The sequence below is a fragment of the Neodiprion virginianus genome, chromosome 1, assembly GCF_021901495.1.
Source record: "Neodiprion virginianus isolate iyNeoVirg1 chromosome 1, iyNeoVirg1.1, whole genome shotgun sequence".
NCBI classification, from domain to species: Eukaryota; Metazoa; Arthropoda; class Insecta; order Hymenoptera; family Diprionidae; genus Neodiprion; species Neodiprion virginianus.
In genome coordinates, this window is record NC_060877.1 from 22,972,694 (window position 1) to 22,985,505 (window position 12,812).

Consider the following 12,812-nt stretch of genomic DNA (forward strand, 5'->3'; position numbering starts at 1 on the left):
TTTAATTACCTCATTTCCGTCTGCTATCAATCAAAATGTTTATAATGCTTCTAATTAGGTCGTACTTGACTTGAAAATATGGTAAATCGCTAAATTTGAATGAATTTCTTTCAATTTGTACGTATCTTCAACACCGCGATTTTTCTCGTTGGGAAATTTTGTGACTGTGTAAAATATTGTCAAGCGTCACCTTGCCCATGAAGAGAAGAAAAAGGGAAATACCTTGGAAGCAGAATAGGGGCCATATTTCTCCCTCCTTCCCTCTCGGTTCCCACCACCGGCGCTTCCAGCAAAGAGCAGTTACTTACAATTCTACAGTCAACCTCTGGACATCCACCTGTAAAGACAGGTACTCGACCTCAAGAAACCCAGTGCATATAGTGACATGTATAGTGTTTAAAGGTTCAATTTAGTTTTAATAAACAGTAGTTAGATATTATTTATTATTTTAAACAATATTCCAAAAATGGTGCTTAAGATAGCCGCCTTGATGGTGAGTACCGTTGTTTATTAACATACAGTTTTTTTAAATTAAGTTATCCGCCAATCTTCATGAGATTATGTTTATTTTTGTGAATCCAAATACTCGAAAAATTGTCAAATATTGGTCGTCACGTTGTTTTTCAAATATTGTAAAAAGTACAAGGCCTGTTCGACTAAAAAATTAACCAACGCTCAACGCACTTCGAAAAATTGAACGTTTAATTATCCATCAACAGTCAAATATGTATAATTTGAACACAACAATGAACCATAATTCGGCTTCGTTTAATCGAACGTTTATAATTTGAAACTACAACCGGTGCAGCGCAGTGTCATTAAATGTATATCATTTAAAGCACGTGCGTTAGTGTTCACAGTAATTAGTTCTCTGAATTGATTTAGCTGTGACTCACAGAGACATACTATTATTACAGTTTGATCGCGGTAATCGGTGAAAAAAATATTTAATTTCAACGAGTCCGCAGTTTGATACAAAAATTGCAGATCTCAATAAAAAAAGATATAACACCGTCATATTGACCTTGTGTAAATTCAAATTTAGATTATATTGTCGCATGGATTCGAAGCCTAGATTGTTGTGATTGGGTTTTGTCAGTCAAGACATCAGGTGATCCGGTTTTTGTGTCACTTCAAGGCGAAGCAGTTTCAGATATTATTTATTCGTACATCGAAAGACAGTTAATTTATTCACGAAATTCTGTGGCCCAAAAGACTTTTACCGTTAGGAAGCGACGTCGAGCACAGGTGACTCGTCATGTGCCTCAATTAAAAAGAAATTATATTCGGATATACGTAACACGTGTCCGCTACCACTAATTGCGTAGGTGTAATTAGGAATACGTTCCTTTACGAACAAAAAAATCAGGGTTCCAATATTGCAGATAATAAAATTATATATGCTTGACAAAAAACGAGAGCGTTAATCGAATCGACCGATTTGGTAAAAAATTGGGCGAATGAATCGGCGGCAAGTTGATCCGATTCAGCGTTACTCGTTCCCGGGATAATCGCAAGTTCAAACCATTCTCACGGGCATCGCTTGCTCGTGATCTTTAAGCGAGGAACTAGATGAATCCGTTAGTCAAGGTACTCTCATTGTTGAACGAGCATCGCACGCCAATTACGACTACGCGATTAGCGATTGCACGTTCATAGTACACGGAAATTGAAATATTGTCCATGCGGAACTCAGAGTCTCCGACAGGATGAAGACCATGTATGAGTGATTTTTTGGGTAAAGTATTACGCTGGATTTAAATTGATACAAATTCACTGCGAGGAAGTCGTAATGCACGTAACGTACGGTATGATGATACGCCTTTCACATGTCAATAACCTGCGGCGTACTTCATTACGTACGTGTATGTGATCCGGACAACTTCGCGTTGCTGCAAATTGAATCCAATGATATGTATCTGCAAGTTATTAGCAATTGTTGTTAGTATAATACTGAGAAAGACCTTTGGAAAATATTCAGGATGTATACATGGGTTATATATATACGGCTATATGCTTGCTTGGGTATGTACGATGCATCGCTAATCGCAGGTTGTCGTCGGTTAAGGTCAACGACCATTCTCGAGACAGGTGATAATACACTTAATCCTTATAGTCTAACTTGCGTTTGACCACAAAGTATAACGTACGCCTAATCGTATTGTAATTATCCATGGTGTGAATATAAGTGAGCAAAATTTTGTTCATACATGGGCTTCGTGTTAAAAAATATGGGATGCAATTTTATAGTACACACTATGTGCGATCGAAAAGTGTGACAAAACGTCGAATGTCAGTAATGTACAATAATTATAAAGGTACAATAGTGAATAAGTCCTCTAACTGGTTCGAAGTCTCAAACGTTATACACGTGAAATCTTGACAGAGGTAGAGTTAGTAGTGATCATTTACGACAAGCTAAAGTGCTGAACAAGTGCAGAGATGAGTAATCGAATTAAAGGAGTAGTAGAAAACGAATAGTCGAATTAAACCGGCTACTCTTGAAAGTAGAAAATTAACTGAAAATTTGCAAACGATATAGTATGCGGTTTATGGATCATGGTTATCATTACGTTTATCACGGGATCTGGCACAGTTAGACTCATGAAACACCACCTTGCGCTGCGATAATGCAATTTTCAGTGCAAGTCACGTCTCATTAAACTTAAAAATTGCATGATCAACATGTGGACAAGAACAAGGTCAAAGAAATAGCTTTCAGCAGATGAGTGCCGGGTATCTCTGCGATTCGCGGTACAAGTGTTCGAGCACTTTAAATGCAGTTTCTGTCTATCTTGAGATGTATTGTTCGAGAATATTGATGGGCATTATTTGTAGACGTAGTACTTAAACGGTGGCACATACATGCATGTATACTTACACACGTACATACATAGTCAGGGTTCGTACGCAGAGGGAAAACCTGAAAAACCGGGAAAACTCAGGGAATTTCTTACAGCAGGAAAAAGGCAGGGAATTTAGAAAATAAGACTGGAATCTTAAGTTTGTTGTAGAAATAAACTCGTTCTTATACGTACATTACTTGATATCAAACCTTTCGTTTTTTTCTTACTGAAAATCGCTGGCTGTTTGTAAATTAGTAGTCGGACAGTAAATTAATTACTAGGTAATATTGAAGGTATTGGTACATATTGATATGCAAAAAAAAATGTCATTAATCAACGGCATATTTCATGAAAGGTTACTGAAAAAAATCCTATTTTCAGGCTGGAACACCTGGAATAGTGAGGGAATTTCGGGTTCCAAAAAGCGTACGAACCCTGATAGTAATGGATACGTGGTAAAGCCGGCTATGCCTGTAGCCTAGACTGCTTTCACTGGCCAATTTAGCGTCGTGCAGGTCGTCTTCACTTGCAGTAGCCAAACGCGTTAGAACATTGCGAGCGACGATAACGGAAGTTATATGACTCGCAACCCAGAAACCCCGAACACGCGTCTATCGTAAATTGCCCGATGCTGCAGGGTGTGTGTATCGATCGCCGTTCATTATCATGAACATGTTATAAATCGGGCCCCGTTAAAGTCAGCCATCCACGAATGGCACGTCTGTATGACTTTCGGTCGATTCCACTGGCACCGAATCATAATTTTCAAAGTAATTACGCGCTCGACGTGTGCACTGCATTGAAACGTGCGCGGATTTTTTAAGACTCGGAAGTAGAATTACGTTCTGGGTTACAAACTCGCGGGAAAGCATTAAAATTAGTTGCAGATCGCGAGTACGAGCGTTTAGTGAAATTCGCAATTTGGTTTTGACCTTCAAAGAACTTGTCGGGTTCGAGGAGAGACGGACATAATCACCTTTGGCACACTTAAAGAGTCGTTCCTGGAACATGCTTGCATGCAGACGTGATTTTATCTGCCCACTATTACACCAAGAATGTGAATATTCAAGAAGTGGTTCACTGAACCGACGGCTAATTTGTACTGGAATCACGAATAGGCAAACCTGAATACATTAAACGGCACGTTCTTGTAATTTTAGTCACGAAGTAGACGGTTTTTTTTTCTTGCTCTCTACGATTGGTTCTGTAATTCTGGGTCATCGGAGAAAATCGCAAAGTGTGCGAAAAAATTTCAAAATTAGACACCAACTTTTTTGTTTGATTATGTTCGTCGACCTATTTTTTTAAAGGCAATTGTGTAAAATACAGAATTTGCAAAACATTTAATGCATGCAGTTGAAGTCAAATTAATTAATGGTTGGTAAACGATCGGATGTATTCTAATTTTTTCAATTTTATAATTCTTATTGAATAAAGGTTAAATATTGAAGAATTGACTTGCTAGGCTGATTAGACTTCCAATCGCCTTTGGTGATTACAAATAAAAATTGACAGTTACTTGAGGATTGAAAATGCCATTTTTGAGGTAATTTAATCTAGGCGAATCGAAGGTTTTTCGAAAGAGAGCTAAACCTCCGTATATTTTGAAGAAAATGATGAGAATCGTTTGCTTTTTGAAGAAGTTATATCCATTTGAAAAAACTACTAATCACAGATAATATAAAATGGATTTTCGGTCAATAAAGTTAGAATGTCCGTGTAATAGAGCTTGGAATTTTTTTTTTTTAACAAAATCCCGAAATTGAGATTCTCTAAAATTATACAAAGAATAGCACATATTTAATCGCCAAGTGATTTGAATTTTTGATTTCAGCCTGTCTGACTGATTTGATGTGAAATTGGCAGCTTATTGTTAGATATTTACTGTTATTAAAAGGTATGCGTGATAAGACGAATTTGGCGATATAAGGGTGTACAATTTTTTTTTCGCAGCATTCGCTATAATAGCACTCAAAACGTATATCTACACTAAAATTAGCCGAAAAAATGAATAAAGGTATAAAAGGCCTTATGTTTCGTGGATACGCTCTTTCAGCACTAAACCATGTTTTATTTTTCAAATCTATAAATGGTATAAGGTTGCACCCAATATTTTTGTGTTTGTTTCGCAAATGTCGAAAAGACCTTCGAAATATAAAGATTTATCGATTTCGTGAAATATTAAAATTTTTATTTTATACATTCTCCAAAAAAGATATCGAACGTAACAGCATAACGTTGTACCCGACAATTTTTCTTTTTCGCTAACACTTTCAAAACCGTTGAAAAGTAAAGATTCGTCAATTTTGGAAAGAATGTTACAAATTTTTTATGTTTTCAAAAAATTATGTCAATCGTAAAGGTATGAAGTGATTATTTTTCATAAAGTTCGAGATGAAAGGGCATAACCGTCAGTACTTACGACCATTTACGGCTAATTGATCCATTTTTCGATTTTAACGTTTTTCAACGTATTACTAATTCTTCAGGTTTGACGAGAGGTAAAAAGTCGTATAATGACGCATACGTCCTTGTACCATTAGACACGCGATATACTTCTGTTAAATAGACATAAAACTTGTTTATGCCTAAAAATGCAAGAGACGAAAAAACTCTGTATTCAACAAGGAAACCTACGTTAACTTGAACATTTTACTCCAATTTAAAATAATCGTCAGGGTTTATATTATCAGCATCCGCGTGATCAATGCCGCGCTTCTTAGTTAATAGCAAGTAAGAGATCACGTAAATCTCTTCATAATCAATCTTCGAATTATGTGTTATTGTAATTGCACCAGAAAAATATAAGATAAATCTTATCGAGGCTGACTTTTACAGTGTAGAGTGTAGACTAGACACATCGTTGAACACTGTCTAAGGATTGGAAATTCATCTCGTAAGAAAGAACCTGATCGATTTACAGTTAAATAAATTATGTAGCAGGACAAAAAGACAACCGGTTAGTCGCCTGAATGTCTTCGCATAATAATCCGTGACAATCATTATAGCTGTGTCTAATCGTTTTCCGTTCAGCGGAAGTAAGTGGTTATTGAAGTGGAGAGAATCCGAGTCATTGACAGCTGTATAATTAACGACCGTCATAGTTTCTGAGACCAGTCATCATCCGGTTTAAAATCACTGCAGCTTCAGGCAAAACTCTTAGACAAAAAACCGTTTCTTACATTGACTGCGGCAGTGAAACCACATTATTTCCGTTATGTCCCGTTAATCAAACATTTAACGCCTCCTCGACCTTACGTTATTTTTTTCTTTCTTTCCTCCGCAGATGCTCAGGTACCTTGGGCTAATTTTCATCCTGACTACAGTCTGCCTGGCATCAACTGCGACCCGAAAATGCGAGGGTGGTGGTCTCGGGCTGAAATATGTCTGGGGAGATGCCCTCACAGATCCCACCGATTGCATAGGACCCAACGATATGCAGTATCCTTCGTAAGTGCGAAGTGTCTAAAAAATTTCTCGAGGAATTTCTTCACGAAGAATTACCAAATTCTTAGGATTGAGTCAGTACGAATCAAAAATTTAAAAAAAAAGAATGCTCAAATTATCTACAACAATCTAATTTGCGCCAGTATTAATGAACACAAATGAAACAACATTTTTCTGCAATAAGGTCCTACTATTAATAGAAATGACTGGACAAAGCAGCATTAGAACGTTCAAAACTATGAAATCCGGGTGTTCTTAATTCGATTCTATCAAATTCTTCAACTGAAGACTTTTCCCGTTGACCACATACCCACAAATTGTCTAAAAATATTCAAACAATCTTAAATTACAGTATAGTTATAACATGCAAATTTAATTTTCTAATCTATTGTAACTGTTCGTAAAATTTTTCATGGGCTATCTCTGGAAGTATCTCCAGTGAATAAAATAAGCGTGAAAACATTAGAATCGAATAAAAAATACCAGGGTTTGATCAATTAGAACGTTAGAATTACAACTATTCTCAAATTGTTAATATCGTAGCTTATGTTGTTCGAATTTGCTCAGCTTCGTTTGACTTACGTAGTAGGAATGTTATTCCATTCGTTTCAACTATCACTGGCTCAATAAACATTGATGTAGATTTTTCAAACAGTATTATCCATTTTCTTAACTTTTCATTTATTATACGGCCAGTTTATCAGTAAAAAACCCTACATTTTTGAACTCTACATCTTTCTTCATTATCTATTCAATACTCTTATTTTGAGTTAAATGTGATTTTTCTGTTATTCTGGACGAAAAGTTCACCATTTTTTCCCCACATTTTTTCCTCCACTTTCTCTCTTCCTCTAAAATCGATACCAATTCTGTACTTCCATTCCAGTAGAATAGTGTCGGTAATAAAAGGGAAAATACTAATCGTAACACCAAACAAATGAGCAATCTCGTAAGAATACCGCATAGATTCGCACTTGCAACCGCAAATGTCCCAAGACGAACTTATCTCTTTGCAGAGCAGCAATTTCCCGTAACTTCAAAGGTCTCTGGGCCGGAAGCAGCCGTTCTGGTCGTGCGTATCGACCGCAAACCATTGATCCTGAATTGACCCGAAAGGCACTACTTCACAATTACAAAGCGGTCCACGGAGATTATTCGATTGCAGATGCAAATTCTCGCAACGGTGAGTAAACTGCTTTTATAGTCTTCAAAGAAAAAAAAAACACGTTCAAACTTATGATATTCCATTAGGCCATTAGGAACGATATCAGGAAAAATTTGATCAGGATAATTTTTACCCCTTTTCCAATCTAAATTTGAAACATCGACTGCGGTCAAAATTGGCTGAACTTCTCTGGAAAATTATTGAGGAAATATATGATGCACGTACATCGGAAGATAAAAATTGCCCATATAAATTCTCGAACGAAGTTGAGTAGAAATACGATACCGATACGCGTCTTACCGCGTTGCATTCCATCTTTGTCATTAAATAATCTATCCACCTATGCCCGTCTAGGTATCCAGTAATATAATCTGGGTTACCGGTTTCCCACAATTATTCGTAATTCAAGTAACGTTCGTCCGTCCGTTACGCGTCTTTTGTTGCGCCCCTGTGAGTAGAAAACTGTACATAGATGCGGATTCCGCAAATAAAATTTCGCAATTTGGCGGAAACGTTGCCTCGGTATAACGTGGTTTATTGTTTCCTCATAATGATCGACGCTGCAGCCACGAGCACCCTTTAGCGTTGCCTATAAACGGTACGTCTTAACGGCTAATCGTAACATGAAATATTGCAGAGAAACCGTGAGCTTTTTTTACCCCTACAAGTAACTACCTTGATCCTGTTACAGTAGCATCATGCAACGAAATTAGCAACGATTATTCCTACTTATTGTCTATTTTATAGTCCAACTCGCGCATAATCCTGATCTCTGAAGATACTTCCCTGTTTATAGCTGCTACGATGATATTTTTAAAGTTATTTGAGCGTAATAAAAACCCCGTAGAATGCTGTGTTATACTAGCTCACCTCGGGTGGCTCCAATTATCGGAACGGTTTAAAGCAGTAAATGTATGTAATATAATTAAGTCAAACAATGAATCTCATAGTCAAGTTACTGTTGGATGTAGAGTATCTTAACCTTGCTTTGTGCCGCAACCTTGAGTTATGCAGCTGTCCTTATGACACAGAAACCCGGTTCCGTAATCGATACATCGTCTTCTCCCTTGTTTGAATATTTACATGTTTTCTTATGCAAAATGTTCTTTTGACACGATTGTTTTAAAGAATTTTTTGCGGCCATGCGGACTGCTTGACCTATACAATTCACCTCTTACTTCATACTTGTATTCTATTTTATTTTTTATTTCTTCGTTCCGGTATGTAATAACCATTTTAAGAATATCGAATGACGTCAATTTATGTAATGTAGTAAATAATGAGAAATGTAAAAGGAAAACGTGACATAATCGGCAGATTACGTTTTTGTTCTGAAACTCAGCCGCTGCGGTACAAAAGTAGTTATGATACGTCAGACTCTTTAGAGACTTGAATTTTACGTGATAATTTAAAGATACAGCGTGAAAGCAATACTTCTACACCACAATGTGTTATCCAACCAATACATTTACCGAGTCACCCATCACATGGTCACCATGCACGATGTGAGTACCTATTCGTAACGGGACAAACTTCCCACCGGGACCTCCAAGGCGAAGTCTTTGCTTCCCAATGGAAACGTTCTTTCGTCGATTACAGTTTTCAAAACGAAAGATAATGATGTTCGGACTGCGGAGACCGTACTTATATACTCCATAAAATATCCTTCTCAATGCTTCGCAGTGCATCCGGCGTGCTTTCTGCTACAGATTTCTCGTATTCGAACGATCTTGCAAAATGTCCCGGAGTATATTTTCCGCGGATACTACATTGCAGGGAGTAGACGATGTGCACCGTTAGAACATTCAACGTAGCATCCATTTTCAGGTCGAGCCTTCTCATCACGAGAAACCTGCGGGTCACCGGCTAGATTGTGCAAAACGAGGTACAACACCACAGCTCCGATGTACGGAGTGAGCTTGACCAGCGGTCAACCAGTCACGATTGTTCAAAAATTCCCTGACCTCCTGCAACAGGTCGTCTTCGAAGTTTGCGAGTAAGTACAGTCAATTTTCTTGTCACGTTTGGGATGAGACAGAAACGATGCTGCCAGCTTATACAAGGTATACGCGATGCGCAGCATCTTCGTCTTCGTCCACTAATTGCCAAAATGATCAGAGAAGCACAAATATTGGCGTTCCCATTCTCGAATCGATATTCACCAGGTTGGTGAGTCACAAGTTTTAAAGGAATTCGGTACAGTGGGCCAATGGCTTACCTCAGGGGATGTACGTCTTCGGTAACACGTGTACGTTTTTCTTTCCTTTCTTTTTCTTCGTTCAAAATCTTTTTTCTGCCAGGTAGTCGGATCATCTTTACAACCAGGTATATAATGTATATAATGAATCATTCGCACCACAAGCGTAACCGAGGTGATAAATGTTTTTTACGACTAACGTGACTACGCTAGCGAAATGAGCGTGGGTGGATATTTTCGAGGCATGCCACGAAGGTCATCTTCGGCTCTTGAATCAACCGATGCCACTGAAAAGCTCAAGTTTGACCCTGGCATTGCCGTCTCTGTCAATTACAACCGTTAACCGCATCTTTTGACTTGGAGGGAATTCTCCCAAGGATGAGGAAAAAACGAGGGAAAGAACTCGGGTGACTGTCAGGGGACCGGATCAGCCTGGAAAGAGGGCGTAACCTTTTTCTTTACTGAAAAAGGAAAACTGATCCCTAATTGTGGAGCGGGCAGAGTGGAAGGTGTTTATTTATCTCCTGTCCATTTATCTTTCAGATCTAAGGAATGCGACCTGGTCCACGGAGAGTGCACACAGACCTACGTCCCTTACCTGTTCCTGGTGATACCTTTGGGTCCGGTGACCCTGACCGGTCAAGATTACGTTTTGGTTGAGAGCGGATGTATCTGCAAGCCAAGGAACTCGGTGGCGAGTGGCGCTTCCGAGACACCATCAGCTTCCAACTTTTAGACAATCCTTACCCAGTAATATTTAAAGTGTACGCTATTCTGTTACGATCCGCAGACTGCGTCGACAGACCGTGTATGATGATTTTTTTACCTCTGTCTAGCGACGCGGTAGACGAACACCGCTATCCTAGTGAAAAATGGGAAAATTTTGTTTCTCCGTAGAACAAAAATTTATTCACTTTTTTCTATCGATGCACAGCTCTAGTATACACGTGTGTACGGTTATAGCGTTGCTAAAATCAACAAAAATATTGCTAAAAGTGAATCTAGCCCGGAACAATACTTCGTAGAATCTGGTCTCGGAATTCGATCTGGTTAACCTGACCTGTTCACGAACGTCTCCCAAAGCCGGTTTTCCTCACAGGAATATTATACACGCTGCGTTTCATACACATGTATATAGGTATATACACACACAGGCATAGGTATGTATAAATGAGGTAAATATCGTGGTAGTAAAATTAGAGATCATATAGGCAGACGATCCGGAGGTAGGTTATACAGGTATACACATGCCTATACGCTCTTCTCATTACTAAACCACGTTGCAGTCCCCGTTGCAGATACGTCGTCGTTGATCTCCTTTCGGAACTATAAAGTAGAAACTGGTAAAGTAAGACACTTTTATGGTACAACGCTGTGTCAAGGATGCGAAGTACGTTTGGGGTACTGCGAAAATGATTCTTGTACACTGTACTTCTTATCCCATTCATTTGAAATTGACTGACATTTCAAACAAAGAAAGTATAATGTAAGGAAGTAAATTACATGCTCTACATCGATTAACTTGCTCAAGTAATAATTTCTATAGATGGAAAGTAAGCAAAAACTAAATTTCAATATAAAAAAATGATCGTGGTGTGGAATCGATTAAATTTACGTACCAAGAGTTTAAGTTTTCCTTCAATTTTCAAATCTTTACGTTTGAGGCATGTCTCAACACCATTTTTTTTACCCATATTCGATGATGAAAACTGTTCATCTTTTGATCATTTTTTTCTAATGTCATTGTTCTCGCTGATCGTATTTCCGAATACCGTTAATTCTGCAGAGGAGAAAAAAGGCAGGCTGAGGAAATTCATGGGGATGCAGTGAATTTTAAAAACTAGTTCAGTCCCTTTCTTTTGATGATTCGATCCAATTTATTTTCTCATGTCACGTTAGATACACAGATACAAAAGACCTTTCACTCTACTACACACAGTACTTCAGTGGGTGACTACGATAGTATATGATTAAGGTTAAACGCCCAATGACGAGGTTCGACGTGACCCAGAAATGAGCGTTCAAGGTCTCCGAAGCAAGTTCTCAGCACAATATCATCGAATTCTGAATACTGATTATCCACTATTATTATACGATTACTGTGTAACGGTGAATGCGGCGGGCCGCGTGGCTGCTGGTCACGAGAATAGCCGCGTGGCCGTTTGCGGGGTCGCTGTATGAACATTGAACATGCGTTTGCTGACCGAAGCTGCAGCACCCTGATAGGAGCATATCTGGCCTTATTGAAAACCGGACTCGTCGGTGGCTCATCGCGTTGGGATCGGACGTGGGACGTAGCCACGGACAAACGTACATGGACAGACGAACGGTGACCGAATGGACCGTACCGTGAATTCCGATGAGTGGAACGTACCGTTACTTCTTTGCGGGATTCACGTCGCCTCCTTCGCTTCGCCGCTCACTTTGCCACGTACTGTTTACGGGCGAAGAAGAGTTAAAGAAACTCGCGTATGGTATTAAATGCGTATATAGGACACATTGGACATTTATGAGAGGTGCCGACTGCATAATTTCATACCGGTGTAACAATGATTTAACGTTAATCTAACGAGAAAAGAAATATGGTGCGTTTACTGGCCAATGCCGCATTGCCATATGATAATATAGGTATGTTATTTAATTATGATAACAGATCGCGAGTTTCATCCTGTCGCAGGATTTAATGTCACGGTGTGTTGATCAATTGCGTCGACACTCTTCATACTTCGGAATTTTTACTTTTTAGTAAACGTAAGGTTTTTCTTCCCTCTCTTATCCATTAGAATGAGTTCGCACCTAAACGATTGCGAGTATGCGGAATGCGTGATTATTATACATAGTTTGAATATTAAAATAATAATAATAAAATAAGTTTAGCACTATCGTATGCCGAATTACAAATTTGCTTTCGAGACTATTCACGGTGTTCAAATGCGGTTGTCTCGAAAGTGAAACGTGCCTGAATCGTTTTGTTTTCTTAGAAAACGATATCAATCGAATGATTATGGGCTGTCATACACTTGATTACATACCGCATAATTTTCAACTGATTCATATAAAACTCATTTATTGTAATTAAAGTTTATTATTTCTAGATTTTATAGTGTAGAATCATTCATAATTTATTAAACAGCATGATGCATTGTAAATGTAATAG

The 12,812-nt window shown here is 38.4% G+C and overlaps 1 protein-coding gene across 1 annotated transcript; it reads left to right on the forward strand.

Annotated features, from left to right (window-relative positions):
* Positions 1-146: 146 nt before the first annotated feature.
* Positions 147-12,809, forward strand: LOC124296822 (uncharacterized). The gene is made up of 5 exons (XM_046747228.1): positions 147-493; positions 6,133-6,296; positions 7,310-7,476; positions 9,286-9,454; positions 10,199-12,809. The coding sequence occupies exons 1-5, from the start codon at positions 467-469 to the stop codon at positions 10,389-10,391; spliced, it is 720 nt and encodes a 239-aa protein (XP_046603184.1). The 5' UTR covers positions 147-466; the 3' UTR covers positions 10,392-12,809.
* The last annotated feature ends 3 nt before the right edge of the window (positions 12,810-12,812 follow it).

Coding starts and splice junctions, on each gene's coding strand:
- LOC124296822 (XM_046747228.1), top strand. CDS start 467: ATGGTGCTTAAGATAGCCGCCTTGATG. Junction 6,297..7,309: donor AACGATATGCAGTATCCTTC/GTAAGTGCGAAG, acceptor ATCTCTTTGCAG/AGCAGCAATTTCCCGTAACT. Junction 9,455..10,198: donor GTCGTCTTCGAAGTTTGCGA/GTAAGTACAGTC, acceptor TTTATCTTTCAG/ATCTAAGGAATGCGACCTGG.